This window comes from Halyomorpha halys, unplaced genomic scaffold, assembly GCF_000696795.3.
Source record: "Halyomorpha halys isolate HHAL.00 unplaced genomic scaffold, Hhal_1.1 Scaffold2328.1, whole genome shotgun sequence".
Classification (NCBI taxonomy): domain Eukaryota; kingdom Metazoa; phylum Arthropoda; class Insecta; order Hemiptera; family Pentatomidae; genus Halyomorpha; species Halyomorpha halys.
Window position 1 is genome coordinate 29,966 of NW_027111047.1, and position 17,075 is coordinate 47,040.

The 17,075-nt window shown below is 29.1% G+C and overlaps 1 protein-coding gene across 1 annotated transcript in view; it reads right to left on the minus strand.

Annotated features, from left to right (window-relative positions):
- Positions 1–8,799: 8,799 nt before the first annotated feature.
- Arpc1 (Actin-related protein 2/3 complex, subunit 1A) overlaps positions 8,800–17,075 on the minus strand; it is a gene marked incomplete at its 5' end in the record, with an annotated part of 12,200 nt that continues 3,924 nt past the window's right edge. Inside the window, 7 exon segments of the mRNA XM_014437181.3 lie at positions 8,800–9,503; positions 11,734–11,815; positions 12,694–12,792; positions 12,904–13,007; positions 14,026–14,204; positions 14,384–14,501; positions 15,569–15,741. Of these exon segments, the coding sequence (XP_014292667.1) occupies positions 9,468–9,503; positions 11,734–11,815; positions 12,694–12,792; positions 12,904–13,007; positions 14,026–14,204; positions 14,384–14,501; positions 15,569–15,741 (791 nt within the window). The 3' untranslated portion in view covers positions 8,800–9,467.

Genomic DNA, 17,075 nt, shown 5'->3' on the forward strand with positions numbered 1-17,075 from the left:
GGGAGGGGAAAGAGACATAGCTTCAGTTTTTATAAACCATCATTATGATAATATTGATGTGTAGGGTGCAAATAAGATTATTAACAATTGCAAAAGTGCAAATGGTCAAATGTCTTTAAATTTAATAGATCAATTCAATTTTGAGGATTAATTTTATTTTTATTTAACCTTAGTCGCCTGTGGCCAATATTAAAAAAATGAAACTTTTACTCATTTTTATCAGTATAGATAATCATTTCTTCTAAATGACTGAAGGTCTTGAAGTCTGAAGGGAGCAGTGGGGTAGTGCATGCCACTACTCCCTAGGATCACCAATTTTAATTTAATTAACTGTGGTGCCTCCACTGCATCCCTCTGGGTGCCTCCTGCAGTTTCCAGGCTGGTCCAGCCCTTCTGGTCTCAATCCGGGTTAGCTTCCTCATCTTCTGGTGGCTCGCCGATGTTGGGCGGTCAAATCCTTCCCATCGTGTAATGAGTGGGGCCCACCACCTCCTTCCACCCGTAAATGAACTCCTTGAAGAAGGGATAATTATCTTCTTCTATCAAACTGGGAAGGTCCGACTCGGCGAGGGCGTAAATCCCGGTCTTTCTCGACAGCCTGGCTCGGTGTCCTTCCATGGCAGAGCAATCTATTATTACGTGTTCCGCTGTTTCAGGAACTCCGCACGTTGGGCACCGGGGGTCGATGTTCTTTATGACTGAAGGTCTAACCTCAGGTTTTAAACAAAAAACTAAATTGTTAATTGAAACCTATAAAACCTATGAATCATTAATTGACCCAAATAAATGATCTCAATTAAAGAAATCTAATATAAAACTAAAGGAAATTATTAATAAGAGGATTAAACTGAAATTATTGTCTTGTTAATTTTTTTTTTTTTTTGTATTTTTCTAGGATAAGAACTATAAAATATTTTTTTATCAAGAGCCTGCCTGGATGAGCAAGTCCACTATCACATATTACGTAACAATTCCTAAAATATTATAAATCTGTCCTAACCCAAATTTTAAATTTATGAATACTTTCTTATGAGAAATAATGCTTACAGAACAAATACTTATACAATCAACAAATATGACGGCAAGGGACACCATTCTTCCGAGTACTCAGGTATCAATCACTATAGTTAAACATTTCCTGCAATGAACAAAGACAGGAAATGAACTGGAAATGGGCATCAATAAATAGCAAATTTACATACAACTTCATAATAATAATAGACAACAGATCAAAACTTAAAATATTATCCTACAAACTAAACTAATTTTTTACAAGGCATTGGCCAGCCAAAAGTTTTTTTTTTCAGATTTCTAACTTAAATTCCAACAAATCCCATCAAATCACCTTTACCCTTCGTCGTAAACCTACTGACTGCCCTACAGTTTCATTTAATGATGTTACTCTTACCTCTGTCGAACAGATCCGCTACCTTGGACTACATTTGGACAAGCGATTAACATGGAATCCTCACACCAGACTGAAAAGACAGGAAACTGCAGGTCGATGTCGACTATTACAGTACTTACTAGACAAACGATCTAAACTTCCAATACATTACAAAAGACTGATCTACATGATTTGTAATAAGGCCAATCTGGACATATGGAGTCGAGCTTTGGGGCTCCACTAAACCTTCAAATTCCTCTTGTATTCAATCCTTACAATCCAAAATCCTTCATAAAATCCTCAATGCTCCTTACTTTGTTATAAATAAAATCATACATAAAGACCTTAATGTTCCCTATGTAACCGATCTAGCCCGAACCAGATATCACTCCTTCCATTATAAGCCCTCTAACCACTCAAACCCCCTAGTTTCTAATCTTGCATCCTCTTCCATTCCTGACAATCCTCCGAGGCGCCTGAAAAGAAGATCGCCCCGAGACCAGCTAATGTAAAATGTCATTAGAGTGCTACCAATGGGTAGTTTCTCTACATGCCTGTAACACTCCAATTTAACTTAGATCAGATTTACTAAATGTATAATAATGTACAGTTGTAAATACCAATAAATAAATATTAAAAAAGATTTCTAACTTTATGACAACAAAATTTGTAAGTGTGCCAAAATAAGTGAACAAACCTACAACTATTTTACAAATGAATAGGCTAAATTAGACAGATAGGCAAAGACAAAAATGATTTCTGCAGAACCATTGAATAGAGTCCAGTGGGTGCCTTTGAAGATAATTTTATAGAAAAATACTTTTAAGAATTTGATGTATTTATGGACTGGATTGATTACTTAGAATTAGATAGATAGAATCCATCATATTCTGTGCTTTCAATTCTCAAATCTTATCTTCAGGCTTTCAATTCTTTAAGATCCACTTAATGTATATTTTTATTCCTTATTGTATATACATAATCATTATTTCGTCTTCTCTTTTCTGTTTTTTTTAATTTATTTTATTTGCTTATAAATTCATTTAAATATGTATTTTTTCTTTATAATGTACCTTAAAATGTATATATGTATTATGTGATGTATTTATGTCTACTCTTTGTTACAATCTATAATAAATTTTATAGATTGATTTTATGTAAATACAACTGTCATTTACCTTATATTACTTATAAATATTATTTCAACATGCTTCATGTTACAAAATGATTCACATAGAAATAAGTGGACCCATTACAGCGTTATTGCAAAGTGGAAAAATATGAAAGGTAAAAACTAATGAAAAGAATAAGAGAACACCAAAAGTTTAAATTTAGATAAAATATATACAGAAAATGAGGATAGATAAATGCACATTCAGTTTTTGTTTTTTAAGACACATACATACATGGTTGTTACTGGTAAAGCAGACGACTGTAACACAGGTTTTTGTTTACTATTATAGTGGAAATGAAACCTCATAAAAAGATGAAAATTTATTGATTAAATAAAATAAATTTTATCCAATTTAATTCTCAAAACAATCTATATTCCTTTAGAAGTTCAACGTTTCGGCCAATTTGGCCATCCTCATGGACAAAATACAAATTTACAATCACATCAATATTAAAAAAACTTTATGCAGGCTATTCTGCCCATGACAGCAATGTCAGTCAAAATTACCTTATTTTGTAAATGCTTCACATTAACATTAAAATTTTTAATCACAGCCAATTTACACTATTATACCTCATCACAACAATATTTGTAACCTGAAAAATAACAATTTGTATCAGGTTTTTAAAATTAAGGAGGTTGTAAATCTGTATTTAAGATTGTCCCTGACGATGATTGAATTGGCCGAAACGTTGGACATATAAAGAAATTGTTTTAAGACTTAAATTGAATAAAATTGATTTTATTTATTTATTATTATTATTGTTATATAATTTACTATTATTTATAATAACCGGTCTCAAGAAAGTGAAAAGATTATATATAACATAAATTTATATTTAATGTAATTTCATAATTACAAATAATGATGATTAATGATGGAGGCAATAAAAAAATCTTATGACTAAAAAAATTAATAAATAGTCACATACATAACAAAATCGAAAATGTTTAAATAATCAAGATGCATATCATTAGTTATATACTAATTGAAAACAATATTAAAATTGAGAATGAAACCAAATTTGAAACAGAAATGTGATTAACTTGCTATATTTTACAAATCAGTTCTAGGAATAATAGCTTTTCAAAATATTTAATTCTTTATAATTTTGTTACTGAGTATTTTCATCTCTAGTGTTTGCTCAGGATTAAAACTTTGAAATTCCTAAACAATTAAAAAATGAATACTAAAAGAAATTGGATAAATCTAGATTTTATTACCGATTCATTATTTAATCTTATTAAATCTCTACTGTTCATCATATAAACAGATATGAAAATAATTACAAAGCAAACCAAAAATCCACTCACCAGCACTGCAATCTCATTCAAACTCTAAGAGCATCTTCGAAGCCCACTGAACAGCTTCTATATGCAAATACAAAAACATTATTAAAATAATAGAAAATAGGGTCAAATATTTCTTTTGAATTGGGGTATTTTTTTTGTTTCTGAACCTTTATTTTCAAAACTAATCTACTTTTTTCAAAAGAATTTGCTTATATTGCAGTTAATGTTGGTATTGGTTACAGAATCAGTGACTTGGTTTCACTTGGTCTTCACTGAAATTAGGAAAAGTATAATTTCATAATCCTTTAAAATCAGGAGAAATTATATAAAATATAATTATAGAATACAGGAACTAGAGGGCATGTTCTGATAACTTAACAAAAGTAATTTTAGAATCCTTCAGTTTTATTTGTTCATTACTTATTGATATATTATATTACTGATATATACTTATTATCAGTTATGCAGATCCAATCCCATTAATACTCAAAATTCAAGGGAAATGAATATACATATGAAGATATTTGGATTGTATAGAGCAAATCCTAACATCAATTTATTCAAAAAACAATTAAAAATGATTGATTGTTATTCATTACTCATATAATTATATTTCTCATTTTAGGTAGAAAATAATTTATAACTAAGCAGTTTATGTATTCAAGAAATAATGATTTAAATGTTAGGAAATTCTAGCCCTCGAATTTTATTTATTATTTAGTACACTATATTATTCATTTGGTATTAAAGAAATACTTACATATCATAATAGATTAATTATTTTTTCTTCAAACTAAATATGTTTTGAATTTAAAGTTTTTTTGAAAACTATACATGAAAGGACAACCCCTAATTTGTTTTAATTATCATTAAACCAATCAAATCACCCAATGAATCACTTAACATTAAGATTTGTTTTCAAAAATCCAGAAGCTAATATGTTCTGTATATCCCAATCCCTTCTAAAAACTTTAAGGCGGTAATGCAACTGACAATTTTGGCTCATGCACCTGAAACTTTTTCTGATTTATTGTTTAACCGCCAAAGCAATGATTTTTATCAGAAATGAATATATTCTTCGTATTGGTTTAAACTTAAATTCTTGTTATAAAATAAAGGCACACAATAACCCAGAAAACGTCATAAACACGTAAATAATTTTTTTTTTCTTGGGGGGAGTGCAAGATTCCACTGCAACGGTAAAAGTGACTGTGGCATTTGTCGTAGCCTCTTATGTCGTGTTAACTAACAACTGATGTCATACTATCAGGTTTTACTTGATATTTGTTAGTACTACAAATACCTATACGAACGTGAAAAAGTTCCACGATAGATATCTATCACGTAGAAACTCCGCTTTAACTTTGTGCACTGAATATTTAAAATAAGATTTACATCTAAATCTTTTTTATGTATCCTATTAACCATTTACTTTTTACAAAGATCTTGATTATGGGAGAAGATCCATAAAGTTGGCTACTTGAAAACCCTCTAATGGTTTTAATATGACAAAAACAAATTTTAGTAATTTTGAAAAAAAAAAAATTTATCTACTTTATAATGCAATTGCATAGTTACCTAGTTTAAATGATATTTTAGTTATAACTAAATATTCAACAAAAAAATATAGTAAATTTAAAAATAACATGAAATATAAATTTATTTTTTCCCTGTTCGTAACTGGACCATAGTCCAAACGAAGTTTTCTAATGTATTTGAGGTCTACTATCACTTCTCTGAGTTTTGGGCACAATTAGCACTACACTCTATAAATACCTCCCAGATCAATTTGAAGACCACAGGGAAACACAGGTGTCAAACAAATTTGAATGCAAGAAAAACAAAATTCAAAGTCTAATGACTACTAAAAAATTCAATTTTTGTTTTAAATGAAAAAGTTATCAGACACTTACTCTTATTATTTTTTACTATTAACATTTGAGATTCATTAATTTATGGACATTGCTTGTTTTCCTTCTCACACCTGGTCAGAGCTACCCTGATAGATTTATTCCAGGTTTGGACCTTTTTTTTTTTTTTGGAAACTTGGGCTTGTATGAATATTGTGATTTCCTTCATCTATTTTTATCCACCACCTCAAGTTTGAAAAATTGAAAATAACCTCTTTTTGACCTATAGTCTTCTTGTATACACAAGTAATAAAATGGTATTGATATAATATTGCTTACTCAGGAGTTGCTGAGGGATGGTCCAGTTCATAACTTACTGCTCAGTGAAAATTTAGAATACAAATATTCCATTGATTGGAAAAAAAAACATTTCTGAAGAAAAAAAGTTCTAACAATAGATATCCTAACAAATATCAATTCTAGAATAAACATTCATTTTCTAATCAATATTTATTCCTAAAGAAAAATTACTTTTAAACAAACAATTGTTCATTTTTAATTTAAAAAATTTTCCTAAATCTTTACATATTCATAATATAATAACTAAAGAAAATCATAGAGAACTGAATACAAGCATTGTTATTTAAAAATACAATTTCATCCGATGGAAGTATGGTATGGATAGAAAGTTATGTTCTTCAGCGGAAGTTAACGTTACATGGAAAAGATTCTGTATATTCCAATGAGTTGCTAATAACAATTAGCTTATCAGAAAGAATCAAGGTTACCATACCTCTCTTGATTATCACATTTTTGCAGGGCAATAAATCATAAAAAACAATGAATGATTTTTACCTTTTTTATCTTATTTATACTTATGGATTACTAATAAAAGCAAAATGAAGAAGCAAGGATAAATTTTATTAATAACGATGACCATATGTTAAGTATATCTGGATTATATATTATCAGGAAATCAAGGTCAAAAAATAAAAAACAAAACATAAGGTTGAATTTTTTTACTATACAAGCTGATTTTAAGGCCCAAACATGCGGTCCATCCTGATGAATACCTCTATCACAGGATCTCAACTTCAAATATTTTTCATATAATAGCCCAAATTCAAGATGACATGTCATATAGAAAAAAATTTCATGCAGTAAAATTAATTTTTTCTTATTTTTCCCTGCTAATATTTATAAACATTTCTTTTAACTTACTTAGGTTTTTTTTTTTTCAATAATGAATATACAATACAATGTATTAAACAACAAATACTTTCAAAATTTTATATCTGGTTTTATTTTCAGCCACAGAAACATTAAAAAAAAAAGGTAATATTACACGCATATTTAGGGATGGGATGAATCTCTTAGAAATAGTTAGAATGTAGAACTGTTTCATCATAGCCTGCTTCAAACAAGTCCAGGTCCAACAAATGTTACGAATATTTAATTAATAATAGATAGAAATTTTAATTTATTATTAATCAAATAACTATCGATAACAAAAAAAAATAAATAAAAATTTAGTCCTGTGGTTCCCAAAGTGGGGTGTCCCAAGCATATACCAGGGGTACTGCAAGCGAATGCCACTTCCTCAAAATATTACAAAAAACATTAAAATTAAAATAGTAAATATACTAGCATTTATTTTGCGTTGTTTTTTTTCCTCCGCTCACAACTAAAAATTTTAATGAAATTATATTTATCTATTATTCGTTTTAAAAAAGTCATTGATTATAATTTCAAAATTAACAATAATTCTTTATGATTTAAAACCTAAAAAAATGAACAATTAAGAGAAATACTTAGGGAAAAACATATTTTATAATTATAGACAAGTTCATTGAAATTCAAATCAAAATACATATTTCTAATCAAGTAATAAGTGAAGGAAAACCAAATCAACTACATAAATCATTACTAAAACAGTTAGTACTTTGTGACTGTTTTTGTGAATTTCCCTAAATGGCCTCTATAAAGTTACATGGACCCAAGTTGAGAACATCAGCTTTTCCCTAGGAATCCTAACCTCTACAAACTCAGCAACTGAGTAAACAGAAGTTTGTAATGGTCAAAGCAAGCCTGTTGAGGCAAACTTGAATGATCTACAAAAGAAATTGTCTTCAATCAGGCAGTGACCAATATTTAACAACCGCCTTATCAAGCTTCTTTTTTAACAACAAAAAGTATACTTAAGTTCCTAAATTGCATATTCAAGGTTTTGAGAAAATAAGGACACTATTTAAAAAATGATAATTATCTTTATTTAAAAACAATTTACAGTTAACTGTAAGAAAAATGAAAAATACCTAATTCGCTCAGAAAAACAATATTTAACAAATTTGAAGGTTAGGTACATAAATAATATATAAGTATAAAATTAATAAATAGTACTTGTTAACATAAAACTAGAATTCTGTAATTCGTAAAAAATACTTATTCCTCAATGAATATAAATAACCCTTTTGATCTTAATAAATTAAAAATGCTGTTAAATAATACTTGTATTTGTTTTCAAATAATGAACAAACAAATAGTAATAAAAAGGTACTTTAAAATAATTCCCACAGCAAGCTTTCTATAACAGTTTCATAGTTCATGCTATCAGGTTAAACAGACCATAGTAGTTGTTTAAAAATAAGTGACTTAAGAAAATCCATACCATTATTATTTATTTATTGAATTAACTTACTTTGTTTTAGTTTAAAATAAAAAGTCATTTAAATATTGTCAATCCATGAGAACTAAGACTTTATCGTGAATTTAATGGCATTTCAGTTCAAACATGCCCTACCCTACTGCTCTTATTTCCTTAAAGTCAAAGATTGTTATGGTTCAATCAGACCATTTGTAAATAATTTTAATCATATCATGATCACTTAAATAGCCCAAACCATTCCAAGTCACTGAGCCCTTCAAATGTACATTAGTTTGTTCCTGTGCAATATTTCAAATCGGAACATCAGTTTGAATTCATTTTATAAAAAAAGACAAATAAGAAATATTCATTTAAATATAGACAATCGTATATGTATATATAAATAAATAAAAAAAAAAAAGTGGTTATCCAATTCATGAAAACACAAAAATAAAGAAATTATGTATTTGATATCAACTTTCTAGTTTTTAAAAATTTATCTTATTAATTTTATAAATAAATAAACAATATAACAATTCTACATGCAATATATATTTAATAATGAGCAAAAAGAATAAAGTCACATTAAATTTGTTCATGTTTTTGCTATAAGGTAAAATATTTTTTCAATTCATTTCATACATTGTTGATAATTCATACTTTGTTGATATAATCACTGGGTAATGTTAGTACTGGAATAAATATGTTTAAATTTAATATTTATAAATGAATAAATTACTAAAACTAACATTAGATGACATAATACATGGGCTGTAAAATTAAATTGGCAGTAATAATATTTATAGACATTGGACAGCCTCCTTCGCATTCTCAGTACTTTCGGCCCTCAAGAATTACAGTAACAATTATTTATTTTCAATATCCTAAAGTATGCTATTTTCCTTTCATTATGATGGGTAAAACTTCTTCAATTATTGATAAAACACAAAGAAAGCACCATTTGGCAATTTATTGCATTTGTTTAAAAATTAAACGTTTCAACATAAATATATATAAAATTGCTAATGAATATTTAAAAAAAAAATAACTTTAAATATAAAAATTACATTATGAATTATGATAGGATGAAAGAACATATGATAATCGTTGAGCTTTTCACTAGATTCGAAGACCTTTAATTGATTTCTCTAAAGGCTGAAACAGAATTGAATATAATCATTAGAGAAAAAAATAGATCACAATGACAAAACATAAAAAAATAAATAATCTATGCATAAAACCTTATAAAATTATAAGTCTAAAAACAATACACAAAGCTAAGATTCACATAATACCTACCAGGTGGGTAAATATGAAACCAGAATTAGCCCATAGATGGCACTACCTGTTTATGTTATTATTGCCAAACCAATATGTCATGTTCTTGCTTGGACCTCTGATAAAGATTTTCAATGCACAACAATGCAAGTTTCATACAAAAGCATAATTTTTAATAGTATTGAACATGTCAAATTTTATGCCAAGAAATTATGATTATAAACAGCATTGTTTTTCTTTTTCTATTTGAAAAAATTGCAACAGAATCACATTGAATGTTTGTCGAAGCTTATGATCTGAGATAAAAAGTCATAGCCAATCAGGTCCGAACTACCAAGATCAATCATGAATTAAACCAGCAGGATAATTACAAGGAGAAGCGATATCAGCTGCATTATACTAGGAGTGAATATAGTACCATGAAGAGGGGTTAGTGGGGTCCAGAATTTAATAAACCATATTTGGTAAATGTGGAGATGTTGAAAACAATACATAAATACAAAACACGTAGATGGGTTGATGTACTATCCTTAGTGACACCATGATGAGGGAGATAATATTTTCCAGGTCGATTAGTAAGTGAAAAGTATTGCTAATAAAGACAACCTTGAAATACCTTTCTGTACTCAACTCTTAGAGTCATGTCTAGTCTTCTACATTCTGGAAACAATGGATAGCAGTAAACCTTGAAGCTTGCAAATTTAACAGTTCACTTTTAAATGGCAAATGTAAAATATATCTTATATTAAAAAAAAAAAAAAAAAAATCTGTACTGCTAAACCTCATGAAGGGTTAAGATTGCAGCACTTTGTAAGGAAGTACTGTTACTAGACCAACGGTTATAAAAGAAGGCGATTTGGTCACTATCATGTTTGATTGCCAGATTTTTAACTACTTTATGAAGCTGGGTGGACACCGGCCTACAGAGGAACAGAAAATAATTATCTGCCACAGCCATATTCGAACCCAGTTCCTTGAGGTTAGTAGCAGAGTGCCTCACCACAGAATAAGGCAGTGGATATAATATATTATATAACATATACAATAAATTAAATGTATTATATTATATATCATGATCATCTCTTATACGAGTTGCTTTAAAATGTTCCTCTGATTTAATATCCTCTGGATTTAATTTTGGAAAAGTAGGAACTTCATGGTTTTCCCCGAATTTACTCATGATGGCAAGTAGGGTTCCATCCTCAAATTGTTTTCAGCTGCCGTAAGCATCGCAGTACAATATGAGGTTGGTGAGCAATTTGGAATTGGTCCAACTAAAATCCAACCAAATACTGTATTACAGAAATTGAAAACCCATCAACCGTCTTTCGGGTTTTTTTGAATAGCACATCTCCAAATAAATCTGCACCTAAACAGTTGACAGCATGTTTTATTCTTTGAATTAATCCAAAACATAATGAGGAATGGGTATAGAGGACATTATCTGCATTGACTTGGTCAATTATTAAAGCCATAGTATGCCACTCTAGATGATCTCATTAGTGATAAGAGCACACAAGAATGTGATATTTTCCACCTGATAATAATAATTACAATTCACACACCATTTACTGATAAATTGTTGCCCATTTGGGTTTCATACAGAGCAAAGTGATTTTTTCCATCTAAGTTTTCTGAATGTTTGAAATTTTTTCAGTTAATAGGGGAAAGGTTATAACCTGCTATGTTTTTTTTGTCTTTTTTATTCCTGTTGTGAAAATTCTTCAGTTCGCTTTGAGTAATATTAATACACCAAACCTATTTTCTATCATTTCAAATAATATGATAATGAATTAAAACAAAAATACACGTTAACATTTTTCAAAATAAATATAAAACTATCTCTGGTTTTCTTATTAAAACAAAAGGTTAAAAAAATAAATGGCTCAAATACACACAATATGATGTACAAAACAAATTTAGATAAATGCCTAGGAGGTTAGAAGCAGCCATTTAAGAACTTTTTACTAAATTATAAATTTAATCTACAAATGTTAATAACTTTTAGAAGATTAGAACAAGCATATGCTGTAATAACTCAGACTTGACACTTCAATCTAACTTACTTAATAATTTATAGATAATTGAGCAGAGATAGATAACTTACTTGTAAGTCCCAAATGACTAGCTGGCCATCAACACCGGATGTTGAAAGCTTACCTACGGACCCGTTACTGCCTTCATAACACCTAAAAAAAAAATTGACACATATCAGTACAGGAGGATTTGTCTAATATATCTTTATTGTAAATTTATTTCCAATTATATTCTGACCATTTATGAGAGAATACTTGAAAACTTGTTTTGGAATTTGGAAGAATGATAGACAATTAAAATTAAATTATATTTACAATAACTAATTAGTTCAGTGAAAAACCTGATAAAATCTAAGAAGTATCTCGATCAATTACAACAGGATCGTGGCAATCCGTATAGTTAAGTTTTAAAAGATTCAATATGAATGACTGAGATGTTCAAATTATCAAGACAATCTCCAGCAATCGGGAATAAAAACAACAATCCTTTGTACTAGTGAAAGTAATTTTATATTATTGATGATACGAATTATTGAGATGTTGAATCATAAACCGTTTTCTAGGGGAGCGCCCTACTCCATCTCTCGTAATCAATGTGTTAAAACAGAAGCTTTTCAAGGTCTTTAAGCCATTAGCTGATTGAATTTAAAACATGACCAGAAAACGAGGTGATTGTCTAAGAGAAGAAAAATTTCTGAAGAAGTACGACAAGGGCCCTGTTTCATAATAAAGTACAAACTAATACTATTAGTCTTGTAGATTAATCTTAATTCAATTATACAGACTTGTACAATAGTAACTTGTACATTAGTATTTTATAATTCCTGTAATATCACTAATAGTCATCTCTATCATGAAAAAAATAAGTATTAGTGTTATTACCATACTAGATTCTATACTTGTACTATGAACTAATACTATTAGCTTTCATTATGAAACAGGGCCAAGGTGGTTCAAGAAGGGTTTAATACTAGATTTAAGCTATACAATAAAAATAATAATTTTAAAAAAATAACTAGCTTTATACATACCTGAGGCATGTAATTGTATTTTGATGAATTGTTTCAAGTTCAGTATCTGAAATTTCAAGCCGAGCTTGACGGTCTAAACTCTGGAACTTTCTCATTGCACTGTAATAAAATAATTAAACATCAATATTTATTTTAAAAAGGCAGAAGGATGTTCTTAAATAATGAAAATAGAGTTTAATTAACAACTATTTAAAAAAATCCATGATTTACCTCAAGCCTCCGGCTTCTTTCTTCTGAGAGATATCTAGCTTAAAAGCAAACTGTAATTGACCACTCCCATCAACTGTGTACAGCATAGGGCAGCAATCATGGCCCTGAATAGAAAGAAAATCCATTAAACACATAGTAGATAAATTAATACAGAAACCTAATACACAACTATGAATATTTTTTAAAAACAATGGAGCCAGATTAACATCATTATATCAATAAACGTAGTAGGAAGGAGAAGTATTAAAATCATTTCTTAGACTTCCTCAGGGGCTATTTAAAATTAAAAATGAATCTGACTAACTTTTTCTAGAACAAATATATTTGGCTTACTTTACAGGAGGTGACATTACATGTTTATGTAAATTTTAACCCATATTATACTACTCACTATATGTTTTTGGTAATTCGACAACTGAAAACAAATCAATTGGTATATCATTACTTCATTATACTATAATAAGAGCACAGTATTGAAATAATATGAACTGACTCAACTAGCAAAGTGGGATCAAATATTTTTTTTTAGGGAGATATGAAGTTATTTGTTTTTGCATATAAAAAAAAAAAATTGATAGTAATAGAGAAATAAATTTTTGAAGCTTAAAATTTACATGGTAGCATTCGATTTTTTTTTTTCAAAAATAAAAAAAATGCTCTAACTTCAAAACGACTCCACAAAAAAAAAAAATAATAATAATGGTTATACAATAATAATTAAATACTTGTAGAGTAAAACTTGAATATGATTGTGTACATTTTTTTTTTTAAATTATATAAAAATCTTTTTTTTTACTACAAGAGTGCATTAGCAAGAACCCTTGGAGAATATTTTTCTAGTACCATCAAACTTTTGTTGAAATCAGTGTTCCCATGTCCGGCACTCCCTTCTAAGTACAGAAGTTGTGAAAAAGATATCGGTCAGCCCTGATAGTTTTAAATGCCACACAATTAGCCTCAATCCTTCCATCCCAAACAAAGAAAAATCAGTAAGACAAAGTATATATGTAAATAATTCAGATCTGTTCCTTAAACAATTACATGGACAATTAATTGTACCTTTAAACGACTAAAATATTAATTTAAACATTCAATAAGGTTTTGTTAAGAATAGATACTTACTGAGACAACAATGGCATTTGGTCCAACCCAGAGACAGCTGAGAAATGGTAAAAATTCGGTGCGGAGCTTGTGAACTTGAGTTCCCTTTGTGATGTCTACAAGGCAGATAGAAGAGTCCTGAGATACCCAGCAAAGCCTGTTCCCGTCAGCGGAAAAACTGACACCTTGTATCCAGCCTCCTTTTATCAAAAGAATGAATGGTATTTTTGATTTTTTTTTTTTTTTTTTTTATAAAAAAACAAAAAAACAATGCTTATTATAATTATTCGACAAAGTTCATCAAACAAACACATTCATTAATTCATATTATATATAACATTCAAATATATATTAAATCTAATTTTAAATAAGTGTTTACCTCCCAATGGAGAATTAGAAAATTCGGCCAGGATATGGCCAAGCCCAGCTTTGTTTCCCCATTTAGTTGTGGCTGAAGATTCTTCAAATTCTTTGACATAGCAGGAAAACACTCGAACCTAAATTTTTTAAATCAAGAAGTTAAATTAAAATATAATTGAGAGGTCTACAAAAATTAGCTCCCAGTTCCATTCTACAAAATTTGGTAAATTAAAAAGTTTTCTAATTCAATTTTTTAAATACCTCTTTTTTTGTATTTAAAAATAAATTCATTCGAACTGAAAGATCAAATTAATATGTAGAAACATAACATCTATAGACTGGAAATCAGAACTAACATTGGAAATCAACTAACATAACATTTTTTTTTTTATAATTTGTGATTTATAATTTATTGTATTGAATTACTAATTAGACATGTTGAATCTTTTTATGCTCTTCTTACAAGTTTTTTTTTTTTCAAACAGTAGGCCTCCCTCATCAACTTGGCAGACATGTCCTACTTATTGCCTATGAGGCATCCAATGAACATTTTCTCATGTACATAATTGAGTAATTAAGGCAATCTTTCCCCGCCAGACCCGCCCCGCTAAGACCCCCAGGGAGCGACGGTTCTATATCACTTTTGAAATATTAGCTTAAAACGGGTGGAGGAGACTTTAAGATAGTTAAATCGAGCAATATTTAAAAAGTGCCTGAAATTGAAAAACAGTATGAATTGAGAGTAATGAAGACAGAAAAGTTTATAATTACCCTCAATGTAATTTTTTTAACAACAAAAACATTACTACAATTACACTATAAACTTGATATACTGCGAAGTAATAATTTTTTGGAGTGTTTAGTTACTATATACAATAATATATGTTGTGAACTTATAGATGCAAAGCTCGTTGCAAATCAGCTTAGAACAATTTAAATACACCTTTTTTAGTTTTTCTATTTTATTTTGGGGCACCAATACACAATAGTTGTATTGCTAATAACTATTATTTAATTAATACATTAAAGTTTTATATTAAACAAATTCGGTGCCAGACAGCTAATAGTTATAGAATAATTATGATATTTTTAAAATAATACATAATTAGTTATTAAAGTAACATATTTAAATATATATGTATAATAAATACATATTAGATTTTTAAAAAAGTAATCAAAAAAACTAATAAATTAAGAAATATACCCTAAAATCTGTTGAGCCTGAAACGAGGATTGTATTGTTAGGGTGCCAATCTAAACATGTGACAGTTGACTTGATGGTTTTTTTTATATGCTTTGATACCCACCAATTGTTGCCTTCGTTAAAATAGCATACTGAGATCAACTTTGCCCCAGACCCTACTGCAAATTTATTCTCTGAAACATAAGTTATAAATAAATTAGCAAAAATAATCCTTACCAACTTCTAAAAGAATAATTTTATCTTATTCTCAATAAACATATTTTTGGAATATATTCCAGCTATCTAAAATTTTCTTTTATAGCATCACAATTGGTTTTTGCTTTAAGAAGGATCATAAGACGTCTTTGGTGATTTTGTTGGACAAAAACAAAGGAAACTATGAGTTTCCAGTAAAAGGATCTGAAAATTACCTTTGTTCTATAAAAGAAATCTGTGGGGGCTCAGACCTCTGGGTTTAAAGAGAGGAAAGAGGAACATGTGGTAAACGAATTAAGGATGTTGTTTCTCAAGGTTCAGAAGAAACCTTAGAAGCTATTTCTTCTGGAAAAAAGGGTAAAACCACTTAAACTCAACACACTAACAGGAGATATGGGAACACCTTTGTATCCTGAAGATAATTATAATGAAACAATTTATTAATCTCTTCAGTCTCATTTCTTACCAAATAGGCAATTCATCATATTTAAGGCAGCCATAATCGAAGTAGATGAAAGTGTGGGAGGTAATATGGAGCTGGTGGATTATAGGGGAGATGCAGCATAAAATCTTAGGAACTGGATAAGGATAGAGATAGATTTGGGATGTATAGACCAGATTTCAGATCCCACCAAGCATCTTGGTAGGATGAAAGGATAGGTAAGTTGGTAGGCCATTACTATATAGGTGGTATAGCATACTATGTTATTAGAAAAGTTCACCATATAGGTGGTATTACATGCTACGATATTATAAAATTTAAATCTATCTCGGTAGATATTATATTAGCTACAATTATTGAGGCTGAACATGAAAAATATAATATTTTTATTTTATTATTTTTTTTTTTTCGGCCAAGACTCCCATTGGAGTCCTATACTGCCTAACCATGGTTGGGAGTCAAAGTTCTTCATTTTGTGGGACCGCCACGCAATGAAAAAAGTCGACGTCCCAGGATTCGAACCGGCACCGCAAATTGACATCAAATTGGTAAGACTGTGTCTTAACCACTGAGCTATGGGCGGCCCGAAAAATATAATAATGAATGTTATGAAACACTAGATTTCAGTAGCTAGTTACTTGAGGTAATTTTTCATTTTTGAATTACAGACACAAAGTCAAGAAAAGTAGAGAACAAGAAATAAAAATATTAAAACCAAAAAGAATAAAACCTTGACCATCTTCTTATATTTAAGTTTTACGGTCAACTATATATATATATATAGACATTATATATATATACTTGGGATATTACAGTGGAAATATACAGTAAATATCACTAAAAAGTAAATATTGAAGTTTTTAAGATGTA